The sequence below is a fragment of the Schistocerca gregaria genome, chromosome 5, assembly GCF_023897955.1.
Source record: "Schistocerca gregaria isolate iqSchGreg1 chromosome 5, iqSchGreg1.2, whole genome shotgun sequence".
In the NCBI taxonomy this organism is placed as follows: Eukaryota; Metazoa; Arthropoda; class Insecta; order Orthoptera; family Acrididae; genus Schistocerca; species Schistocerca gregaria.
In genome coordinates this window covers 462,800,047-462,826,617 of record NC_064924.1, presented here as the reverse complement: position 1 = coordinate 462,826,617, position 26,571 = coordinate 462,800,047, and the positions used below count along the sequence as shown (strand labels likewise).

Sequence of the window (26,571 nt, the reverse complement as noted above, 5' to 3'; positions counted from 1 at the left end):
TGTGCAATCAATCACTTATTAGCAGAACATTTTCAGACTGGCTAAAATATGCTGAAGTTAAGCCTCTTTACAAGAAGTGGGATAGAGAGACACCATCAAACTATCGACCAATTTCACTTTTGCTGGCTTTCTCAAAAATATTTGAAAATGTTGTGTTCGAGTGTCTCCTTAAGCATCTGACTGCAAATGATATATTGCCCAAGTCACAGTTTGGATTTCTGAAGGGTTCTGACATAGAGAAAGCTATTTACACTTACAGTGAGAATGTACTTCATTCGTTAGATAATAAATTACAGGCTACTGGTATATTCTGTGACCTGTCAAAAGCCTTTGACTGTGTGAACCACAGCATTCTCCTAAGTAAATTAGAGTATTATGGTGTCACCAGCAAAGCTATGAAATGGTTTGAGTCTTATCTGAATAAAATAAAGGGTGTCGTTGCGAAGTACCTGTGCAATAAGCAGTCAGTCTTCATCTGACTAGGAATTAATTATATGTGGTGTTCCTCAAGGTTCCATTTTGGGTCCACTACTTTTTCTTGTGTATATTAATGCCCTCTCATCTGTTACATTGCCATATGCTAAGTTTGTTTTGTTTTCAGATGATACAAACATTGCAATAAGTAGCAAGTCAAGTTCAGATTTAGAAATGGCTGCTAATCAAATTTTCGCTGATATTAATAAGTGGTTTAAATCTAATTCTTTGAGAAGACCCGCTATATGTAGTTCATAACCTGTAAGAGATTTCTTTCCAGCATGAGTATACCGTGTGAAGACATACAGATCGAAGAGGTTGATAGTGTTAAATTTCTGCCATTACAACTCGATAATAAATTCACTTGGGAGGCATACCACAGAATTGCTTAACTGCCGAAATAAGTCTGTATTTGCCGTGAGCATGATGTCAGATGTAGGAGATATAAACATAAAGGAACTTGAATGCTTTGCTTACTTTCATTCTATTATGTCGTATGGGATCATATTCTGGGGCAACTCATCGAACTGAGAAAACGTTTTTAGGGTGCAAAAGCGTGTGATAAGAATCATTTGTGGTGTAAATTCAAGAACATCTTGTAGAAACCTTTTCAAGGGTCTTTGTATTCTAACCACTGCTTCTCAGTATATTTATTCCTTAATGAAATTTGTTGCAAGTAGTACATCTCTATTTCCAACCAATAGCTCAGTACACAGTATCAATACTAGGAATAAGAAGAATCTACATGAAGGCCTAAAATTACTTACCTTGGTCCAAAAAGGCGTCCAATATTCAGGAACACACATTTTTAATAAATTGCCAGCAGCCATTAAAAACTTGGTTTCTGATAAAGCACGGTTTAAACAGAGTCTGAAAGACCTTTAATAGGCAACTCCTGCTACTCCATAGATGAATATTTTAACAGAGACTGTTAAGTCAGCTTAAGTAAAAATATCTGTTAGATTTCAGTTCTGACAACACTTGGTCACAACAGTCAAGATTAGGTATTTCGCATATGATAAATTTATTAATAGTGGATAACAGTGTTTCATTCTGAGAGTGTGTTAATTCTGTAAGTATTAGCTGACCCAGTTTACTACACTGTATTAATTTATTTTTGACTATCTCCTGACAAATGATCAGGGTAGTCAGTATCATATTCAAATGTTTCATGTTTAAATGTGTTACTCTTTGACATGTTCCACACCCATGAGAATCATCTCATTTTTTGGGTCTATAGAACGAAAACTGAATCTAATCTACTAAGTGCTCATTGGCTGTCAGGGAATATGTGACGTAGGTACGCAGAACAAGCCTACACTTGACCGCCATCGTTCGTGACTCCAACTATAGTGGCTGTGGATCGTAAGCTCTATAACACCAACTTCCTAAATACAAACTCAAAAAGTTATACACAACTAATTCGTTAATCTTTATTTATTAATTTGCCTCAAACTCTTGTACTTAAATTAATGAGATATTAATTTAATTATTTAGGGTACATTTATTTTTAGTCTTGACAAGTTCTGCAACTCGATTTCAATTTGTTTGTAGGGAAGTCGAGTTGGTGTTGCAACCGCTCATTCATCACGCCTTTATGGTGTGCAGATATAATGTACTTCATTGAACAAAATGGACTATGAATAATGTATGTTGACTTGAAAAAAAAATGTTCTAAGAGCAAAGTCTGTGAGTTTTCTGTACTGGTCTAGTAGCATAATTCAAAAATTTCAGCGTCTGTTTCTATTCTGGATAGTATTAATGTATCAGTTTGCAACCTACAAACTTCTTGAAGGAGACAATTTTCATTAGATTATGAAACAAAACGATTCCTTGCTCTATAAAACAAAAAACAACTAGGAAACTCATTGGATACTTCACCAATAATGGAAATCAATCTTGAAAATTTTACTTTTGTGTTTCTTTTTTCACTTCACAGGAGCTTAGGAAATAACACGAATTTTCCTTGTTTAGTTGTAATTTAAATAACGCAGATTTACGCCAGAATCCATTAATATCCATAAACCTACCACAAATAATGTGTTCCTTTCCTTGCAAACGTAAATTCAGATTATGTAAATATTTTGTAAAATCTGTTAGAAATACTGATTTTGATTTTAAAAAACGAATCATCAGTCCACTGTCAGATTTCTTACTATCTGATTTTACTTCTGCACTCAAAATCTTCAGAACATATATTCCGAAGGCAAAAAACAAGTTAAACATTTTCCTACTCTAAATTGTTTAAATTTTCGATGAGATAGAGATTGAGTAACTCAGCATATTACACACGTCAAAAAAAAATTGCATTACCCCGGTTCCCTGAACTCTTGAAGACAGATGTTGACTGTGAATATTGTACCACAGACACAGCCCCTTTGATTATTCAGAGATATCACTAAACCTTCTCAAAGATGTAAACAACCATGCATGAGCAGCACCTATTAGACGGAGGAGGCCCAAAAGCCAATCAGTTCCAGGAGGTATATGGCTCATGTTGTCTGTAGTTCAACCATGTTGAGACGGTCAATGCCGTGGTTCAATCGCGTCCGGATTGTTACTTTGTGCGAGGAAGAGTTCTCAAGAAGGGAAGTGTCCAGGCGTCTTGGAGTGAACCAAAGCGATGTTGTTTGGACGTGGAGGAGATACAGAGAGACAGGAAATGTGGATGACACGTTTCGCTCAGGTCACCAAAGGCTACTATTGCAGTGGATGACCTCTACCTACGGATTATGGCTCGGACGAACCCTAAGAGCAACGCCACCTTCTTGAATAAGGCTTTTTGTGCAGCCACAGTACATCGTGTTATGACTCAAACTGTGTGCAATGGGCTGCATGATGCCCAACTTCACTCCCAACATCCATGGCGAGGTCCATCTTTGCAACCACATCACCATGCAGTGTGGTACAGATGGGCCTAACAACATGCCAAATGGACGACTCAGGACTGGCATCACGTTCTCTTCACCAATGAGGGTCGCATATGCCTTCAACCAGACAATCGTCGGAGATGTGTCTGGAGGCAACCCGGTCAGGCTGAACACCTTAGACACACTGTCCAACGACTGCAGGAAGGTGGAGGTTCCCTGATGTTTATGGGGTGGTATTATGTGGAACGGACGTATGCCATTGGTGGTCATGGAAGGCGCTGTAACGGCTGAAAAATACGCGAATGCCATCCTCCGACCGATAGTGTAACCATATCGACAGCATATGAGGGAGGCATTCGTCTTCATGGAAGACAATTGGCACCCCCATCGTGCAAATCTTGTGAATCAGTTCTTTCAGGTTAATGAAATCGCTCGACTAGATTGACCATCATGTTTTACAAACATGAACCATATTGAACATGCATGGGATAATTGCTTTTGAGTACGTTATGGGAGTGACAGTGATCAATGTGTTACAAATATTTACTATTAAAAAAATCTTGATCACAATTTATTTATTACGGTTACCGGTTTCATCTTCACACCTACAAGTCGCATACAAAGCTTTAATTAGAGGGCTACATACATTAAAGAAAATACATCAAGTTATATAGCCATGATGATGATGATGATGATGAGTCCCATACTCCGTTTACCGAGCGTAGGGGAGCGACGCGGGAGACCCGCGCCGCCATACTAGGCAAGGTCCTAGTGGAGGTGGTTTGCCATTGCCTTCCTCCGACCGTAATGGGGATGATTGATGATGATGATGAAGACGACACAAACACCCAGTCATCACGAGGCAGCTATAAAACGATGAATTACCAATGAGTAAGAACCTCCTTCTGCTGGAGAACTACTATTGGAGAAACCGGTGCACGGCTTACTATATATAATAGAGGCTCTGCCCACTACTGACAGTATGATGTCAATACTAACCAATGAGTTATAAGTCGACTAACAATAAACACACACTAAACTTAGTTTATTTAAGAACTATTGTCAATTAAGAAGCGTTAAACATATTTAAACATGTAGGGCAAATGAACTTCCTTTTGACAGTACATTCCAAATAAGACACCTCAACTGACGATGAAGAGGAAACTCCCACGAAGATTCGACAATCCAGCTAAAGCTTTAAAACAGTCCTATGACACAGAAGCAGCCAGTCCAACTCTCCATGTATCAGTGCCAGATATGTGTGAATCATCAACACAGACCTTCTTTGACGATGAAGTGATTAGATTAAGTACAGTTATTCGTGCATTACAAAAGCGTAATGTTTGGTATGTATTTCATTCACTTCTGTTGTTAGTCACTTAATTTTTCTTGCTTCCTTCGTGTGATGACATTACTTTGTTAGCACCTTGTTGACTGACAGTGTTTGAAAGTTATTCAAATATTTGGTTTTGCGTGAAATGTAATGTAATCAGCTCATTATAATGTTTCAACATATTTCACCCATGATTTGGTAGTTGCTTGTTCCACTTAGTATAGTATAAAGCTGAAGGTCTACTGTGGCAACAGGCGACAATGACAAACACAGTAGGCCAACAGAACGGTAAATGAGCTGTCGATCGTTTTTTCTTGTAGAGGTACATGTCTATGCTTCTTACGTGTGAATCCGTATGTTTATATTCGTTTGATATCAACGTGGTAAGTTTCAATTCTATCCAACGTCACAAGTGTTTCTTCACGAATGTGTTGTAGCTTGCCTCTCGATTTATGGTTTTAGTCCATACTTGCGCTTATTTTAGAATCCTTCTTAGAAACATATTTGCCTTCTGATACTATATAAACCCCTAGCGGCAAGAAAATAAGTCAAATATTTCGTAAATTACGTAGGAAATGGGTGCAAAGCAAACATTGTGCTTATGACACTTCTGACGTTCACCTTACTCTCCGCTTGGAGCGCTAGTGTCGCTCCATCCTTCAAACGTTAACAACTTTTACAGGAGTGAGTGTCGCGACTGTTATGTTAGACTATGGTATTTACGATTCGGAGTAATAGGATCTTTGGTTCGTACCTGTAGATTGTTGAGGAAATCTTTGGCGTAGTCGTATGCGCTACTTGTATGTAGTGTGTGGGAGTGGTGTTAAAAGTGGAAATTTGACAACAGAGTCAGTTACTAGTATGTGATGGAACTTTGTGAGCGTTCTTTGTCAGTAAAAGAAGCCGCGTACATAATTTTTCAGTAGTCCCCAAAGAAATAGTGTTAGCGCTGTGTGCTAATTTCGTCAACCTGTCAGATGCCGAAGAGTTGAGAATGAGTACAGATGACGCCTCACAATTCCCTAAGGTTTCCGAGGGAAATGCCAAAAAATGGGTGTCGTTCGAAGAGGAAGAACAAGAAAAAATGGACAAAGAAATGAGCAAAGTGGCCCCAAAATTACCTTTACCCGTCACCAATGAAGACGCAGACGACGAGTACCATGGCGCTATTATCAATCCAGAAACAGTGCATGTGAATCTCGACCGAAGCTTGAGTAGATCCGTTTCGCCGGAAAAACTTCCAGAACCACCAAAAAGAAAAGTTATAAAACCTTCGCCGAGCGAGGCATCGGAATATAGCGGTACAGTTATGGGCTCTGAATCTGTCCACCTCAACATAGATAAAACATCATACAGTCGAGCTACAGCAGAAGAATCTGATAAAAGGAGCAGTGTGCCACCGACGAAAGCGAACAGTACAGAAGTGACACTTCGTACAGTAGACCTGAGGGATGTCAGTAATGGCACTCATGCAGCTAGTAACAGAGGACCGTCGATCAATAGTGCAATTATTAGACAAGGATTTGGTGAGTTTGTTATGCTTACATTGAGTTAAGTAACTTAGTTTCTGATAATAGAAGTCTTGTTGCAAACAAACTTTTGTGGTTACCGCATACTGGGTTAGTGACAGTTGACGAAGTTATAGCATTCTCCTCATGTGCAAATACATACTTGCGCTGAATGTTTTAGACACAATAACTCCCTATGTAAGTAGAATCCAAAAACATTGTTGAAGCTGATACTCTAAGGTACACATGTTTTAAATATCACTTGTAACCCCCACTTCCTCCAACCTCTCCCAGTTATCTTGACTGAATTTGGAGGAGACTATAAAAGAAAGTATTTTCAATTTCTTCTGCTACTTAATATTTTAAATAGTAATGATACAGTAATTTCATACTTTTCTGCTCAGTTGTATGTATTTTTTCTTGTTATGGAACTTGCTTTCATAGTTACAAGCAAATGGTAGTACATGTTGTTTGTATACAAACTAGGTGATTCTGGAAACTAGGTGATTGTGTTACGCTGTTTTGATTTCATCGTCATATGCATAACTACTACATCCATGTGAACTTGCTTGCAGTTTTCAAGCCTTCATTTCCCCCCTTTCCACTTCTGTTTGCTGCAAATTGATGATGGCTTGATACTGAAATATGTGTCCTATCAGCTGACCCCTTATTTTACTAAATTAGTGCCACAAATTTCTGTTTTTCTCAGTTTGGTTTAGTACCTCCTTGATAGTGGTTCGATCTACCCACATAATCTTTAATGGTGTTCTCTAGTAACACATTATAATCACTTCTGTTTTGGCATTAGGGAAGTGACAGATTCCATCCCATCCGCATTGACCCATGATGTCATCAGTATGGCGGAAACACCTATGACCAGCATATACAAAATGAGACCAATGTCGTCACTACATACACATGCCAATAAGCACAAACAAAACTAAACAGACACAAGAACACTCAATCTAGCACTAAAATGAAACTAATGAGGTAAGCATGAGACAAAGGGGGCTTAGAACAATCTAAATATATAACAATACAAAACATTGCACCATCTCAAAACAAATGTTAATCTCAACTTATGACGTTACAGCTGCAAACTAGTAGGAAGCCCATGTTAAAAAATAATTGCAGCTCCAAAAAGTGGAATCGGACATTTCCCTTGACCTATATAGCCCACACAGAGCTCTCAACACCCACTTGAGGGGGGGGGGGGGGGAGGCTACAGACTTCACATACCTACATAACTCACAAAACCCAGCCGAAACCAAAACACCAACTACTCAGAAACCTATATCAATTTAAACACAAATGAAATACCAGAAATGTAAAACACATGAAACATCACAATTGCTATCAAATGAAATCAAAACAAAAATTACTTACCAATAAAAGCCTCTACAAAAACAAAAAAAAACCACCAAACTAAGCAGATCTAGCAAAAACACCACACACACATAAAAAAACACACAATGCACTGAAAACAAAGCAAACACTTCCAAACCCATGTTACAGCACTGAATACTGAGACTCAAACTAACGTGTGTTACCACAGTAGTAGCAAAGACTCAAATGAGACAAGTACCACACATGAAACTCGACACATAAACAACCACCACTGGAGAGTACAATCAAATACAACAGAAGATCTACAGTCATATACAAATTCAAAACCGCCATGCCACAGTCGTGTCATAAACACTACCACCATTACATCATGGGTCAAAGCAGATGGGTGGAATCAGATGTTTCCAATGACACTTGTTTTTCCATGTCTCGACTGTTCATCGTCCACGTTTCATGTTCCATACCTCCAGGAGAGACCTCCCCAACATTTAAATTGATATTAAATGTTTAAAAAATTCTCTTTCATAGAGATACTTCTCTTGTCAATGCCAGTCTCCATTTTGTGTCCGTTTTACTTGATCAATGATCCACTATTTTGCTACCTGAATAGCAGTGCTGTTTCCTTATCTAAGACTCCTCAGCATTGCCTGATTAAATTTGACTTCGAAGCTGTATAATGGCTAAAATTTTATATATTTTTTTTATAAGATGCTGTTTGTTCCTTTCAGCTGCTTGTCAAAGTCATGAAGTCATAGTTGCCCATGAATTACAACTTTTTGCAAACCTCATAAGTTTTTATTTCTTTTCCCCGTGCTTTAATCCTCGTTCCTACTTTTTTGTTTATTCTCTTTACTGAATGCTTGGTGTACAGACTGAATGACTTCAGGGAGAGACTACAGCCCTGTCTCACTCCATTCTCCGCCACTGCTTCCTTTGATGCTCAAGCTCTCCTTCTGTCTGATTTCTGTACGTGTCATAATAAGTAAACTTTCACTCCCTGTAATTTTTCTCAGCTACTTCGAGAACTGCTAAGAATGTCTTGAAGTATTTACAAAAGCTTTATCTAAATCAACCTGCCTTATAACTGCAGTTTTCCCTTTCTTCAGCCTGTCTTCTAAGATAACTCATTGGGTCAGTATTGTATTTCATGTTCCTAAGTTCCTCTAGGACCCAAACTGATATTCTGTGAGCCATTTGTGGCATTTGGATTGCTACATCTTCTTGAAGTCTGGAGATATTTCGACTTTACATGGAACAATTTTTTCATGGTGAAAAAATTCACAGTTGAATTAGCCTACTAGATGTCAGTGCCCAAAGGGCACAATATTTCGGCAAATGCCCACATTGCCATAATTGCATACACTGATGAGCTAATTGGCAAGGAACAAAAACAGAGCTTATTTGCTCCCCCTCCTCTCAGAACCAGAGGCCTTGGCATTATGTATGTGGTCTGTGCCCAGGCTCAGGTGGCATACTTTCAGCATCTCTTCCTCCCATCACCAAATTGCTCTGTCAGAGGTTCACTCCCATGAACTGATGGCACACCTCTGTTTGCTCTTCCTGCCTCTGAAGTCAGTTTGTTGTTTAATATCTCCTTCAGGTGATGTGGAGGGAATTAGATTAGGAAATGAGACTCTTAAAGTAGTAAAGGAGTTTTGCTATTTGGAGAGCAAAATAACTAATGCTCAAAGTACAGAGTATATAAAGTGTAGCCTGGCTCTAGTAAGGAAAGCATTTCTGAAGAGGAGAAATTTAATATGAGGTATAGATTTAAGTATCAGGAAGTTTTTTCTGAAAGTATTTGTATGGAGTGTAGCCACGTATGGAGGTGAAACATGGACAATAAATAGTTTAGACAAGAAGAGAATCGGAGCTACAGAAGAATGCTGAAGATTAGATGGGTAACTAATGAGGAGGTACTAAATAAAATTGGGGAAAAGAGGAGTTTGTGGCACAAATTGACTAAAAGAAGGGATTGGTTGGTAGGACATGTTCTGAGGCATCAAGGGATCACAAATTTAGTATTGGAGGGCAGCGTGGAGGGTAAAACTCGTAGAGGGAGACCAAGAGATGAGTACACTGAGCAGATTCAGAAGGATGTAGGTTGCAGTAGGTACTGGGATATGAAGAAGCTTGCACAGGATAGAGTAGCATGGAGAGCTGCATCAAACCAGTCTCAGGACTGAAGACGACGACGACAACAACAATAACAACAACAGCAACAACAACAACATCATCTCCTTCCTCTTCTTTATCAGACTCAGTGCAATATCCCAGGCCTTAATAAGGATGTTGCTATTATCATGATTGATCAGCGTTTCCATTATTCGAATCTCAATACATTCTTTAATGATACAGCCCCAGATGTTAGACGCTGTGTCAGAACCTTAGTATGGCCATAATACATTCCGTGTAATTCCATTGCGCAATGTTGCATGACTGCTGACTTGTTAGGGTCCTGCAGTCTGGTGTGCCATTTGTGTTCTGGGCAACAGTCTCTGCCATTGCACACTGTTCAACCTATGCAAATCATGCCAAATTGGTAGGGAATGTTATAGACCCAGGATTTCTGTAATGCGAGGTCATCTCTGGCACTACAAAGTAGTGCAGGTGTTTTAGCTCATTGGCGGAAGACACTATTCACTTAGCTGTTTCCAAAGAATTAGAACTATCTTTCTGGATAATGCACCACAAAAGTAAATGAACCCAATGCCCACAACAATCTGAGGTTCCTCTTATGTTTCTGCTGGTTCTACACTTGGTGTAGGGGATAGAGCTCTCTGAATTTGTCACTTTGTGTAGCTGTTTTTCTGGAAAACCATCTTCAGAGGTTCAGGTTCTTCAGTCACACTCTTGTTGGAGAGGGTGCGAGCCCTATGTACCAATGTTGTGAGCGTGTCATTCCTCTGCACCAGATGGTGGCAGCTGTCCACATCCACATGTAAGTATAGATTGGTGTTCATCTTTTTCAGAATATGCTGTGGCCCAACATGTCATCTGCTGTTCTTTCTACCAGGACATCCAAAACAAGGGGAGCACTCCATCCACTTAGACTTCAATGGTAACATTGTTGGTCTTATGTATGGGGCTGAGATCTATGAGAAAACCATTCAGCTTGTCTTTTTCATGTAACCACATACTGAAGAAAGGGGGGGGGGGAGGTAGATTTCCACTGGACTGATTCCGGGGTTCCTCCTGAAAATGTTCTGTATACATGCTGTCGACAACTGGTGAAAGTGAACCCGCTTTTTTGCTTGTTCCATCTGCTTGTAGTAACCACTGTGGAAAAGAAAGTATATTGACTTCAAGATCTGCTTAAAAGGACTGGTCATTTCTGTCCAATTTCTGACAAAATAGTCCCAGAAATTCTTTTAAAGGTACTGTGGTGAAGAGAGAGACAACATTTAAGCTCACAAGGATGTGAGAGTCACTAAATGTAGAATTCTTAAGGCACCCAACGAAACCAATGGAATTGCGAATATGGTGTGGAGAATTTCCTACGTAAGGCCTTAGCATAGCCTTTAGATATTTAGTTGGTACATTGGTGCCCAATGTTGCTAACAATCAGGCGTAAAGGTGCTCCATCTTTGTGAATCTTTGGAAGTCTATAAAATCACTGTGGGGCAGGTGCTCTGTCTTAACTTCATAATAACTTTCCTTGGCAAGCTGGAATATTTGAGAAATGTCATGGTCTTCCTCTCCATGCTCATGGTAGGATCAGTGTTGGTCTTCCAATATGCACTGTTTCCTAGCATGCTTCCATCTTCTCGGTGCAATGCCGGTGAGGTAGGGTCACAGTTACATTGCCTCTGTCAGCTGATAAGGCCACAATATCTGGATTTTTTTCATAATTCCTCAAGTAAAGCTTATAATCTCTAATGACATGATTAGGCTGGCACCCTTCTTCATTCTCCTGGCTGCTGCCAAGCCAGTGTCATCTGTTACCTTGGCAAATTTCATTGCCACACATTCTTCACGGCATATCACAAGGAAAACAAAGGCTCTCGGCTAACGGCTCCTCTGGTGGCATACCTTGTCAAATCTTTTCATGTTGCAAATATCTCCTCCTGGTAGTTGTGTGCTAGGTAATTCTTCAACTACTCCCAATGTAATTTTTGATGAAATGGTTGGGGGAGGGGTGGGGTGCTCACACATCAGTGTCGAATAGACACAGTATTTCAGCAGTTGAACACCTTGCCATCGTCAGGTGTAAGATGAACTGATTGTCTAGCAGATGGAGCAGGGTTTATCATGCCTCCCTCCAACCTGGCATTCTGTATGCTGTCTGCATGCAGGTGTGCATCTGGCATCTCCTCTTCTCCCCTTTTCTTGCTGCCAAGTCTCTGCATCTAACAAGGGGAGGCCGCCAATTGTGAAATTCAGATTCGATTCCTACTGTGCATAATAAAAGGTCATGGCCAAAGGTGTAGTGTGGCAAAGCACCAAGATGCGCTTCTCAGCCGTTGTCGACAAAATCGACAGTTAAAAGAAACCGTTGTGGTGAAATACTCTCTACGATTAATAATTTTCTACAGCGTCATGGCGTAGTAGTAAGTGCTCGGGTTTGTAATCCGAAGGTCGCCGGATCGAATCTCGCACCATGCAACATTTTTTTTTTATTATTAGTTTTTTGTAATTCAAATATATATATAAACTATTGATGAATTTCTTATGCATGTTGGTGAAGGTGGATCGCTCTCCAATTGTACCGCCTCCATTTTTTCGTTTGTTTCACAGGGTGTACCAGAGCTCTCACGTCCACACTGATTTTCGACAATGTTATAAGTTGCACTAGGGACTGCATCTGCCTTCTTTCGAAGTTAGCAGGCAACTACGCTGTTATGCGACGGCTCGTTTCGGCCCATTCAACATCTGTCCTTCAAGTGTAACGAGCGAGTAACGGTCTTCATATTTCATACCTGCCACAGCAAATTTGTGTTCGTGGGGTTTCCATTCTAATTCGAACTTTTGACTTACGCTATATGTATTTGTTTCGGAATATCGTTTCTACATTTTCCTTTAACTATACGTGGTTAACATTATGAAGACAATTAATAACATTTGTGAAATACAACTTCGTTTGTGGAAAACATAATGATGTTCGAAGTCTCCAGTTTTTCCATGACAAACGACTTTCAACAACTTAGTATAAGCATAATTGTTGCAGCTGATATATAATCTGTGTGTGTGTGTGTGTGTGTGTGTGTGTGTGTGTGTGTGTGTGTGTGTGTACATTTGAATTGCAAAAAAAAGGTTGCATGGCGCGAGATTCGATCCGGCGACCTTCGGATTACGAACCCAAGTGCTTACCGCTGCGCCATGACGCTGTAGAAATTTTTTAATCATAGAGAGTATTTCACCTCAATGGTTTCTTTTAACTGTAGATTTTCTCGACAACGGCTGAGAAGTGCATCTTGGCGCTTTGCCACATTACCCCTCTGGCCATGAGCTTTTATTATGCGCAGTATGAATCGAATCTGAATTTCACAATTGGCAGCCTCCCCTTGTAAGGTTCACATCCAGGGACACATGCTGGCATTGTCTCTGTTGTCGCTGTGCCTGTCCCTGAAGTCAGTTCATTGTGGAACTAACAAGTTGACAGTCACTGAACATTTCCTATCGGAATTACGTGGAATGTATTATGGCCATACTAATCTTCTGATGCAGACGTCCCTCTTCAGGGACATTGTCATTAAAAAATTTATTGAGATTCAAGTAAGAGAACCCCCCAATGAATCATAGTAGTTGATACAGCCTTAGTAAGGCCTGGGAACCCGCACTGAGTCTGGTTAAGAAGAGCGACAGGTAGAGCAACTGGGGACATGCCACCAGGTCCGACGGAACAAATTTGTGGCAAGAGAAAGGGGACGACACGTTGGGCACACACCCTTGCCTGAGCACGGTTGGCGTACAGTACACAAGGTCAGAGGGAGGGGGGGGGGGGGGGAGGGGAGATGATATAAGCCCTGCTCCAGTTACTAGACAAGTAATTTGTCAGTGAACTTGATGATGGCAACATAGTCACTTGCTGAAATTTAGTGCCTGTTGGATACTCATATCTGGCTGTTCACCAGTGAAGTATTTTGTTATGAATTGCGCCAGATTAAGTTCAAGAATCACAATTTCTATGTGGCTTGTTCTGCCAAGGATCGTAATCTGTAGGGATGTCATCTACTACATGTTCCAGGTTTCAGCATAGGTCATCCAGTGCTGTGTCAAATTCTTCTTAGAACATCATACGTCCCATTTTGTCTTCTTCTATTATAGTTTAAATTATATCTCTAGGAGGAACTGCTGCATGTGTAGTTATTCTGTAACATTTTCTTGTAAAATGGTCAGCCTAACAACTGTTGATCACATCACATCCACAGCATTGTTTCCATAGGTAGTTCAAAAGAATTCCATGTGGTTTGCTGTCCCGAGTACTCGTAATGATAAGTGAACTGTACCATTTCTAAATTATGATACTGCTCACCTTGATCAGTATACTGACAATTGTCAGTTTTTATATAATATATCAGTGGTGTTTTCACAACCACATTTTTCTTTACTGAGTAAAACAATATGCCTATAACATGTGAGACTGAGTATGTACGTGCTTTCAGTTTGTAGTTTATAACCTGACAAGATGGGTTCTTCAGTGGGGTTACTTCCTCTCTTCTCAATGTTTATGTAATTTGCAGCATAATCAACATTACACCAGCATACTTAGTTGCAAAGTTATTGCCATTGTGGATACTGTTTATTATGATATGTGTAAGATGAAAGACTCCTTAAATTCATTTTGGGATTATTGAGTAACACAGTAACATACTGATAGACCATCATTGTCATAAAAATCAGAGAAATACAAACTTTAAGAAATGACCTATGACTGCAGTCATTAACAATGCGAAAAAATTAGTAAAATGGAATCCAAAACACTAATGGGACTCCATGGGAATAGGGGTCCTCCTTCATACATATTATAAACATGAAATTATCAGACTATGTTGGAATAATAATGATTCTTATAAGATACATAACTGTAACAACAGAATATGTAAAAGGAAAGAAAAATAATTCATGACACATTTATTGGTTTTACCAAGTCACAACTATATTGTCACCTTCCAGCCTTACCCAGGCTTTGGGCTATGCTACAGTTCAGCCTTTTAGCATGACCTCATTTAAAAAATCTTGTTTTTCTGTTGTTTCTCCAGTTTTATTCTGCTGTTCATGACCAATAAATTGTGATCACAATTCACAACTTCCTATGAAACATTTTTTCCCATTAAAATTTGATTTCAAAATCTTTCTTACCATTACATAATCCACCTGAAACCTTCCAGTGTCCTCAGATATCTTCTATGTATACAACCTTTCATAATTCTTAAACAAATGTTAGTGATGAGACAATTGTGCTCTGTTCAAAAGTCTATGAGACAGCTTCCCATTTCATTCCTTGTTCTTTTTCTCTGTTTTCCTAGTCCTGAATTCCTGTCCCATTCCTCCACCAGTGCGGTCAACTGCCAGATGCTCGTTTGTGCCTATTAACATGCTGCAATACACCTCCCCCACGGCCCTACACATGCTTGATGCATTTTAAGTGGGGTGAACACATAGGCCAGTTCATATGCAAGTCCTCCCATTTCAAGAGCTCCTCCATTTGTGCCGTTCTAGGCAGTCGCTTGTAGCCTTCCATAAAAGTGAAGTCAGGGCGAAATGCTTCCCCAGAAAGGATACACTTGATGAAGGAGTACAGTGTCATAGTAACATTGACTGGTGAGTGTACCATGTTTAGAGATTTGGGGCTTAGTATGTCCATGTGACGTTACACCTCCCCACTCTATACAGGGCTGTTGCTAGGTTTTTTGGTGCCCTAGGTGAGAATTGAAAAATGACACTTCATTTTTACTACTATTGACCTCCCCAATTTCCCCCGCTCCCTTCCTCCGCCCTAGGCAGCTGTCTAATCGTGTGAATGGCAGAAACAGCCTTAACTCCAAAACACCTGATCCACCAAATGATCCTGGTCATCAGTGTTCCTGGATCCATTACATGCTCCTTCCTCTTGCCATATAATGGTATGTCCAGTATCACTAGTAAAATCAAATCAAATTGAATCTGCTCTCATCTGAGAACAACATGTGAACCCCTCCTCATTGGTCCAGTCCCTATGCAAATGGTGCTGCCAGTCTGCAAGTGTCAATGGTGCATGACATACTGGTCATCAGGTAGAGTGACCACCCTCATGTAGTTTCTTTCCACAGTGGAGCATAAAAGTCCTGTTGAATGAGGTGGCAGTTGCACATGCGGTTTAACGCTGGCCCCTTCTTACCTGTTGCGTAATGTAGCAGTCATCTGCTGCAGTTGTTGACTGTGGTCTCTCTTCTCCTCTGGACAGCGGTGCCTGCGGTCTTGAATTCTGCACGCAAAACAGTGCTGTGAGAAATACCAAACTCCTGAGTTACACTCACCCATACTTTGTTCTTCCAGTTTACCATTGAGCCTTCACTTATGTGAATTCATCCAAATGTTGTTTCCATGACATGTTGTAATGAAGAACACCATCACAGTGTAGCGTAACTGCTTGCTGATTAACAAACATTGTCTTTTTGCCATTCCTTTGGCTATTTTGTGCTGCAGGACCAGCCCCATTTGTGGTATAGTCAGGCTGATCTCACACTGTGTGATGTCCAACTTCTGACAACATGCTTCCACATTCATTCATTCATTTCCACTTAGTAGTTAATAAGTATGTTACTTCAGCTAACTTGCCATTAAGTTTTGCCAGTCAGTGTATATCAATGTGTTGGTCTGCCATCCTGCATTGCAGGCACTCTTCCTCCTTCAGACCCACCCCCCTCACCCCCTCCTCTTTTCTCTTGGTAATCAAGTTGCCAAACAATGCAAAATCCAGGATGGAATGTAAATTGCTACCCACCATACAGCAGAGGTGCTGAGTTGCACGTAGGCGTAACAAGAAAGACTGTCACAAATAAACCTTTCGGCCAGTAAGGCCTTGGTTATTTGAAAATACCCCCCCCCCCCCCCCCCCCCCCAAACACACAAACACACACACTCGCCCGCGCGCAGTCTCGGGCAACTATAACCTGACTTTATTTGTGGCACTATCTGTGTTGTGCCTATCTGCAACTTGGCATCTCCACTATTTGGCGATTAGCAACTTCCCTTTTCAGAATATTGTTGTAATCGTGTGGCTAGTCATCTGTGTGCTTCTGACTTATTGTACTAAGGTTTTTCAAGCATAAACTGGATTTATTTACAAGTTTTTTGAATGTGGCATCAATTTATAAAAAAAAAGGTGTATTATTTTTCTACAGTTTACTTAAACAGAAATTAATTTTTGTGCTCTGTGTAGGCTTCGTCTTGATCTCTTTAGTGAAAAGTAGTAGATGATGTTTCTACTGATAACTGTGCATGTACTGCTCAAACACTGCATTGTTGCTGTACTTTTAATGTCCTAATTCCTCCTACAGTTGACCAAACATTTGGAAGTTGGTTGGTAATAAATCAAATGTAAGGATGGTGTTAAAGAGATGAATGAATTTCATGACGGTTATGACTGATTAAAACTGCTGTATGCTTCTAAATTTTGTTATGCAGTAGCAGAAAGTCTACATTGAGCTGCAGCTTGCAGTAGTACGATATTGCATTCACTGCTCTATTTAGATGCCCGTCAATGAAGAATGTGCCTTTCGAATCCCACCCGCTGCTGGTAGTTGAGATCTGAACATCACTGGTTAGTTCAGTTCTGAACATGGCTGGGTCCTCCTGTCTTTATCTACATCCTATTTTCCCGTGCATAGTAATGGAACCATGTCTCATCACAGGTAAAAAAACCTTGCTAAATACCTCTCATTCTTCAAGTTCATTCAAAAGCCACCACAAGATATCCAAAAATATTCTTCTGTGTCTCATTGAGAAGATATGGTCCCATGTTCTGATAATGTATGATAGGGAAAGCTTTTGCTGATTATGTCCTAAGTGTATCCATCAATTTAGCCTACCCCAGAGATTTTGACAGCAGTCAAGTGGAGCTCATATTCCACAAGGCTTAAAGTAGCACCATTGTTATTAGTGGGTGTTGCCCAACAGAGGGATGTAGGTCCTGCTGACTTGTGATTATAACTGATAAGGGAATAGTCTCTGTATAATGATGGATGATTGTGTTCACCCATATATCACTACATACCTACCTCTAATGCCCCACCCTGCTTCCATTTTTTCCTGCATCAGTTGACATTTTGTAATTTTCCGTATTATACCCTAAGCTACAGAGTTTTACCATTTACTGACTTACATGTACTAGAGAACAAAAAAATCATAAAAGTCTGTATGTACCACTGCAGTGTGCATAGAGTTGTCTAGAGTGAGGAATAAGACCTTAATTTTTATAATGACAAGAATGTCTTTATGTCTTTCTCAGCATTATCAGAATAAGAAAGGGATCTGCAAGTTTTTTGTTTCAATGACACTATTGCCTTAAAGCAAATATGTTGCCAGTTATTTAAGAAGAAAGTCTCCATTAACTTCAGGTCAGATGTTTTGCTGTACTTTACAGGAATCACCTTGGCTGTTTCAAACAATATTCTTAACAATTCATATTTTTGGAAGGGTTCATGAAAAACTCTGTTAAAGTATGTAAGTTGTCAGCAGAAGGGGTAGATAACATTCCATCAGAATTTCTAAAATCATTAGTTGAGGTATCAAAAAATGACTGTTCTCATTGGTGTGTAGAAATGTATGTGTCTGGCAACACACCATCTGACTTTCGGAAAATATCATGCACATAATTCCAAAGACTGCAAGAGCTGACAAGTGCGAGAATTATCGATAATCAGCTTAACAGCTTGTGCTTCAAAGTTACTTACAAGAATAATATACAGAAGATTGGAAAAGAAAATCAAGGATGTGTTAGATGATGACCAATTTGGTTTTAGGATAGGTAAAGACACCATAGAGCCAATTCTGATGTTGTGATTGATAAGACTAAAAGAGAATAAAGGCATGTTCATAAGATTTGTCAACCTGGAAAAAGCTTTTGACAATGTAAAATGGTGCAATGTGTTAAAAATTCTGAGAAAAATAGGGGTAAGCTATAGGGAGAGACGGGTAATATACAATATGTACAAGAGTGAAGAAGGAATAATAAGAGTAGACAACCAAGAACAAAGTGCTGGATTAAAAAAGGTGTAAGACAGGAATGTAGTCTTTTGCCCCTACTTTTCGATATGTTCATCGAAAAAGCAATGATGTTGGGGGGAAAAAAAAGGTTCAGGAGTGGAATTGAATTCATGATGAAAAGATATCAATATGATTTGCTGATGACTTTGCTATCCTGAGTGGAAGTGAAGAGGAATTACAGGATTTCCTGAATGGAATGAACAGTCTAATGAGTACAGAGTATGGATTGAGAGTAAATTGAAGAAAGACAAAAGTAATGAAGAGTAGTGTAAATGAGAACAGTGAGCAAGTATTTATGATCACAAAGTAGATGGAGTTAAGGAATTTCTACTACCTAAGCAACAAAATAGCCAATGAGGGCCGGAGTGAGCAGGACATTAAAAGCAAACTAGCACTGGTAAAAAGGGCATTCCTGGCTAAGAGAAGTCTACTACTATCAAACATAGACCTTAATTTGAGGAAGATGTTTCTGAGAATGTGGATTTGGAGCACAGCATTGTATGGCAGTGAAACATGTATTGTGGGGAAACCAGAACAGAAGAGAACTGAACCATTTGAGATGTGGTGCTGCAGATGAATGGTGAAAATTAGGTAGACTGATAAGGTAAGGAATGAGGAGGTTCTGCACAGAATTGGAGAGGAAAGGAATATGTGGAAAACAGTAAGGGACAGGATGATAGGACACCGCTAAGACATCAGGGAATGACTTCCATTGTACTAGAGGGTAACTGTAGAGGTCAAAAACTGTAGAGGAAGACGGAGACTGGAATACTTCGAGCAAATAATAGAGGACGTAGATTGTAAGTGCTACTCTAAGATGAAGAGGTTGGCACAGGAGAGGAATTCGTGGCAAGCGTCATCAGACCAGTCAGAAGACCAATGACTCAAGGGGAGGAGGGGGGGGGGGGGGAGAAATAAAAATCTGTCACTTTACAGTTTTTATTGAACTATTATGCTTAGAGATTACAGAATGTTAAGAATTTACAAGAATATCCTGTCCATGGCAAGGAAATGGCTTTGTGTTCAAAATAAAAAAAGAAGAAACCTATTTGATTTTACAAATGACAAAGGATGGGACATTTATCGAAAGGTCCAGAGAGGAAGGCAAGCAATAAAGCTACAGTACTTGCTGAATATTGTTCTTATGGTAAAACTGAAAGTAAGAGTACGTGTTGGTTTTTGGATTCTGGAGCATCTGTGCATATTACCAAAGACCAACCAGTTTTACACGATGTTTCTCTGAAAACAAACATTTGTGTTTCAACAGTGGATGGTTCTCAGTACAGTATGAACTGGTAGGAAGATCAACTCAAATTTAAACTTTGAAAGAGAATTAAAAGTCCCGTAATGCACACTATGTGAAGAATGTTGCTACAAATTTGCTTTCCATGAGTGAACTGGTGAACAAGGGCAAAAAGGTAATTTTTGATTTAAATTGTAGGGAAAAAGTGGTAGACTGCCGGTGTGATAGCCACGGCAAGTAAAGAAAGGGGAATTTATAAATTAGATGGTTTTCAAGTTGGGAATAGCTATTCAGAATATTCAACAATATGTTTATGGCATCAAAGACTTGAGACATTTTAATAGGCAAAGTATGGCCTTGTTAAAAGGTATGCCATATGGGGATAAAGAAAAATAATAGTTGTAACTTATATTGTGAAATTTGCATGCAAGGAAAGCAAACCAAATTACCATTTAAAACAAATAAAAATAAATCTACTAAGCTTTTATAGTTGTTACACACAGACCTTTGTGGACGCATGGAAAAAGTCTATAGGAGACAGCTGGTATTTCCTTACATTGGTTGATGATTTTTAAAGATATACCCATGTCTATTTCCTTAGGATCAAGGACAAAGTGAGCGAAATATTTGACATTTTTCATGCCATTTCTAAAAGTCAGGCAGGTAAGAAGGTAAAAGTTCTCAGATCAAACAGTGGTGCCAAATATACCAATAAACAGTTTGGGCAACAATTGAGTGAATGTGAATTTGGACATCAAACTATAATCCGCAATAGTTCTACTCAAAATGGAGTAACAGAATGGGCTAACTGAACAATTGCAGAGAAAGGAAGGAGCATGTTAAAGGGTGCAAGATTACCAAAATGTTACTGGGCAAAAGCAGTATCAACTATAGTGTAATTAAACAAGCTGCAGAAAGTTGTGGGGAGTGAGTACCAGGTTACCAGCATCATGAAGCCTAATGCAGGATTGGCTCAAGTGACTGTTAACATAGGGGGGTTATGTAGGGATTTTACTAAAGAGGATCAGGTAGTGATTGTGGGTGGGGCTGGTAATAGTATTGATAGGGATGGGGAGTATGACATAGATGGTGACCTGGAAAAAGATAGCCACTCAGACTGGCAACACGAATGTGCATTTCGTGGAACCGTTTCAGCGTCACGATCAGCCTCCTCTTAATACAGCCGTCAGGCGTAATAACATGAGACTTTGGGGTGCGCTGATGACAGAAGGCATGAGTCACATTTCAGTGGTGTCGGTGGAGTCTATCAGCAGGACGGGTCTCACTAGACATGGCGTGCACCTCAACAGGTATGGAAAGGGGAGGTTGGCAAAGCTTATAGGTGACAGCACAGGTGGGGGTGGTGGGATCACTCATGGGAAAATTCCGGTAGTTGTTGGTGTTAGAGCTGCACCTTTTTTGGATTGAAGTCAGCTGATAGGTATTCCTGCTTAAGGGAAGTCTCTCTAACAAAGAAACCACTTTCGACAAAGCTTAGGTATCCGATTAACGAGGGAATTAGTATATTTCATAAAAATATACAGGGAATGAGAGATAAAGTCAGTGAACTGCTTATAGATGTTGACTCTGAAATTATTGGTATATCTGAACACTTCTTAAATAAGGAGATAATTCAGAGGCTTCCTTTACCAGGATACAGGTTGGCTGGCAGCTTTTCTAGGAGCTCTTTGCGGTGTGGGGGAGTAGCCATGTATGTGAAAAACGGTATCCCATTTGAGTCAATTGATGTTTCAAAGTACTGCACTGAAAAGGTGTTTGAATGTTGTGCAGGTGTGGTTAAATTTAGTGGAGCTAAACTTCTTACTGTTGTTATTTATAGATCCCCAGACTCTGAATTCACAACATTTTTGCTAAAGCTAGAGGAGGTTCTTGGTTCATATTTTAGGAAATACAAAAAGTTAGTTATATGTGGTGACTTCAGTATTAATTGTATAAGTGATTGTGCAAGGAAAAGGATGCTGGTAGAACTCCTTAAGTCATATAATATTATGCAAACCGTATTCTTTCCAACGAGAGTGAAAGGGAACAGTAGAACAACCATAGACAATATTTTTGTTCATTCCTCATTACTAGAAGGGCATTCTATTAGCAAAAAGGTGAATGGCCTTTCAGATCATGATGCACAAATTTTAACTCTAAAAGATTTTTGTGCTGCATCACGTGTTAAATATAGTCATCAGCTGTTTAGGAAAGCAGATTCAGTTGCTGTAGAGACATTTGTAAACCTCATCAAGGAACAAGAGTGGCAGGATGTTTATAGCACTGATACAGTAGACGATAAATATAATGCTTTTCTCATGCTCTTTGAAAGTTGCTTTCCGTTAGAACGTTCAAAACAGGGTACTAGCACAAACAGGCAGCCTGGGTGGCTGACTAGAGGGATAAGAATATCTTGTAGAACAAAGTGGCAATTATATCAAAATGTTAGAAACAGTCACAATCAAAATGCAGCAGCCCATTACAAACAGTAAGTTATTAGGAAGGCAAAAAGTATGTGGTATGCAGATAGAATAGCTAAGTCTCAGGATAAAATTAAAACCATATGGTCAGTCATAAGGGAAGTGGCTGGTATGCAGAGACAGGTAGTGGATATAGAATCAGTACGTAGTGGGAATGTCCGTGTTACTGATAAGTCGCATATATGTACAGTATTTAATAATCACTTTCTGAATATAGCAGGTGAACTAAATAGAAACCTAGTCCCAACAGGGAATCATATAGCGCTCGTAGAAAAAAGTGTTTCGAGACTGTTACCTGAAATGCTACTCCATGATACTGTCAAGAGGAAGATTGAGTTAATAATTAAATCACTAAAGACCAAGAACTCTCATGGATATGACAGGGTATCTAGCAGAATACTGAAGTATTGTTCCATGTATGTTAGCCCAGTACTTAGCCATATCTGTAACTTTTCCTTTAGGAGTGGTCGGTTTCCTAACTGATTAAAGTACTTGGTAGTGAAGCCACTTTATAAAAAGGGAGCCAGGGATAATATTGACAATTATAGACCTATTTCTATGCCATCGGTGTTTTGCTAAAGTTATCGAGAAGGTTGTATATACAAGGTTACTGGAGCATTTAGATTCACATAATTTGCTGTCAAATGTACAGTTTGATTTTAGAAATGGCTTAACAACTGAAAATGCTATATTCTCTTTTCTCTGTGAGGTTTTGGACGGATTAAATAAAAGGTTGCGAATTTTAGGTGTTTTCTTTGATCTAACGAAGGCTTTTGACTGTGTTGACCACAAAATATTACTGCAGAAGTTGGACCATTATGGAGTAAGGGGAGTAGCTTACAATTGGTTCGCCTCTTTCCTTAAGAACAGAAAGCGGAAGGTAATTCTCCGCAATATTGAGAGTGGTAGTGATGTTCAGTCCCAAAGGGGCACTGTTAAGTGGGGCGTTCCCCAAGAATCGGTGCTGGGGCCACCGATGTTTGTTATTTATATAAATGATATGCCTTCCAGTATTACAGGTGATTCAAAAATATTTCTGTTTGCTGATGACACCAGCTTGGTAGTGAAGGATCTTGTGTGTAATATTGAATCATTATCAAATAATGTAGTTCATGAAATAAGTTCGTGGTTTGTGGAAAAGAATTTGATGCTAAATCACAGTAAGACTCAGTTTTTACGGTTTCTAACTCACAATTCAACAAGAACTGATATTTTAATCAGACAGATTGGGCATATTATAAGCGAGACGGAACAGTTCAAGTTCCTAGGCGTTCGAATAGATAGTAAGCTGTTGTGGAAAGCCCATGTTCAGGATCTTGTTCAGAAACTAAATGTCACTTTATTTACCATTAGAACAGTATCTGAAATAAGTGACATTTCAACACGAAAAGTAGTCTACTTCGCATATTTTCATACGCTTATGTCATATGGTATTATTTTTTGGGGTAATTCTTCTGATTCAAAAAGGGTGTTTTTGGCTCAAAAACGGGCTGTTCGAGCTATGTGTGGTGTAAGTTCGAAAACCTCTTGTCGACCCCTATTCAATAGTCTGGAAATTTTGACATTGCCCTCACAGTATATATTTTCTTTAATGTCGTTTGTTGTTAGCAATATTAGCTTATGCCCAAGAGTTTGCAGCTTTCACTCAGTTAATACTAGGCAGAAATCAAATCTGCATGTGGAATGCACTCCCTTGACTCTTGTGCAGAAAGGAGTGCAGTATTCTGCTGCATCCATTTTCAATAAGCTACCACAAGAACTCAAAAATCTTAGCAGTAGCCCAAACACTTTTAAGTCTAAACTGATGAGTTTCCTCATGGCTCACTCCTTCTATTCTGTCGAGGAGCTCCTGGAAGTGCTAAAAAATTAAGCAAATTCCAGTGTTACATTCTTGATTTTCTTTATTTAAACTAACGACTTGTCGCCTGAATATGTTTCTTATATTTCATTTTATCTGTTTCTACAGTCGTGTTATAATTCCATGTATTGACTCGTTCCATGACCATGGAGACTTCTCCTTAATGTGGCCCCACGGAACAATAAATAAAAACAATAGTAGTACCATACAAGCTCCACCATTGTTCGAGCCTCCAAACAACTTGGAAGAAAATGGAACACTTAATCTCAAAAATAAATTTTTATGGGGAGGCATAAATTGTAAAAATGATAGGGTAATAACTAATAGTGACATAATATTTTTAAAATCTGGCGAAAATGAAACAAAAGATGAAAAGTATTGTAGATATTAATCCTGAAGAATATGTACAAGAACATGCACAGGCACCACTAAATTTAGAGTTAAAAGGCCTGAAGTAGTTTTTCAGGAACACTCGGATATGTTTATTAAAGATAAAATGGATAATGAGGTTCAGGAAACTCTGGCAGCAGAGGATGTAAATTTGCTGTGTCCATCACACACAATAAAACCTAAGTTCTATCCAGATATGAGATTATATGGCTGCTACAATTGAAGACACATTGGCCAGCCCAGAGGCAGATAATTGGAAGAAAGCTATTAATCTTTTCCAAGAATGGGTTGATGCACCATAAGGAAAGAAACCATTACAAGTGAGGTGGGTCTTTAGTATTAAAAACCCTGAAGATGCAGTGCCAAATTTTAAAGCCCATTGTTAGTTAAAGGCTACACTCAGATACAGGGTGTAGATTATAAAGAAACAGTCTCACCAGTATGCTTCTTTAAGATATCTTATGTCCCTGCTGTAAAAGAAAATTTATTAATCTGCCACATGGACTGCATATCTGAATGGAGAATTGAAGGAAGAAATTTTTGTTATTCTGCCAGAGGAAGCCAAGAAAACTCCTCAAGAAAAGTATAAAATTTGGCATCTAAAATGCACATGTAAGGTCCTAAACAAAGTGGATACTATTGGAATCAGTGCTTACATAAGGCATTAACAACATGAGTCACTTGACAGCTGATTCTGCTATATATCACATGAGAAATGAAGAAGATATGGTGATTTTTGGCTGTATAGGTTGATGCTTTTTTTTATTTTGACAAAAGGTGAAAGTTCAATGAGTAGTCTCAAGAAACAACGTCAATCTGAATTTGAGATGCATGATTTAGGCGAAGTGCTTTAATACATTAGTATGAAGACCATAAGAAGAGACAGTAGTGAGGAATTGTCAATTAACCAATGAATATACATGAAGAGACTTCTAGAAATATATGGCAAGAAGAATTGAGCCACTTTCCACCCCTAAGGAACAGAGTGAGAAATTGTTAAGTAGTAGAAGATGAAATGTGCAAAAAAGAAGTACTTTATTTGCAGCCAGTGGGAAGTCTTTTATATTTAGCTCAAATTTCCAGGCCATATATTACCTTTTCTACTAATACTGTGAGCAGATTTGCAAAGACCCTAGAATTGCACATCGGGTTGCAGTTTAAAGAATATTTAGATATTTAATAGGACCTGTTGATTACGGATGAAGGTACTGCAAGACAGGAATCTGGAATTCTACAGTGATTCAGACTGGAAAAATGAACTGTATAACAGGCATTCTATTACATGTAGCTGTCTCAAGTTGATGAGAGGATCAATATCCTGGTCTTACAAGAAACAAAGAACAGTGCCTTTGATTGCTGTTGAGGCTCAGTATATGGTATTGTCTTTCACCACACAAGAAGTGTTATTGTTAAGAACTTTAAAGGTGAAACTGAGCCATATGATTATTGAGCTAACCAAAGTGTTTTGCAACAACATGGGAGCTATCAAGTTGGCTCAGAACCAAATAACAAGTGTGCAGTTCAAGCACATTGATATTAACACCATTTCATTAGGTAACACCAAATTAGAAGTATATTATTATAAACAGTATAAGGGGAATGTAGATTGCTACTCCCCATAAAGATGACACATTGAGTTGCAGACAGGCATAACGAAAAGACAGTTATACATTAGTGTTGGCTTCTAAGTAAAGACTAATTCCAGAAATTAGTAAAATTGTATGGTTTAATGACATACAGTTTCAGTGGTGTAGTATTCCAGATTATTGCGAGCACATAAAAATATTTGTTCAAGGGGAGATTTTTGGGGTTTGGTGATCAAAATGTTTGTTGTGTGTGTCAGCAGTTAGTTAATGTGTGTAGACTTCTCTGCCTATT

At 39.1% G+C, this 26,571-nt stretch overlaps 1 protein-coding gene across 8 annotated transcripts in view; it reads left to right on the top strand.

Moving 5' to 3' along the window:
- Window positions 1-5,320: 5,320 nt before the first annotated feature.
- Window positions 5,321-26,571, top strand: part of LOC126272060 (transmembrane protein 268) — a 99,965-nt gene continuing 78,714 nt past the window's right edge. For 5 of the 8 annotated variants that reach the window (XR_007549167.1, XM_049974587.1, XM_049974588.1 and 2 more), the window contains exon 1: window positions 5,370-6,203. Coding sequence is in view for 6 of the 8 variants with exons in the window: in XM_049974587.1 (XP_049830544.1) it covers window positions 5,672-6,203 (532 nt within the window). In the remaining 2 variants the exon portion in view is untranslated. Of the gene's footprint in view, window positions 6,204-26,571 lie in introns of all 8 variants that reach the window. The other 3 variants (XR_007549166.1, XM_049974585.1, XM_049974590.1) reach the window with 2 other exon arrangements.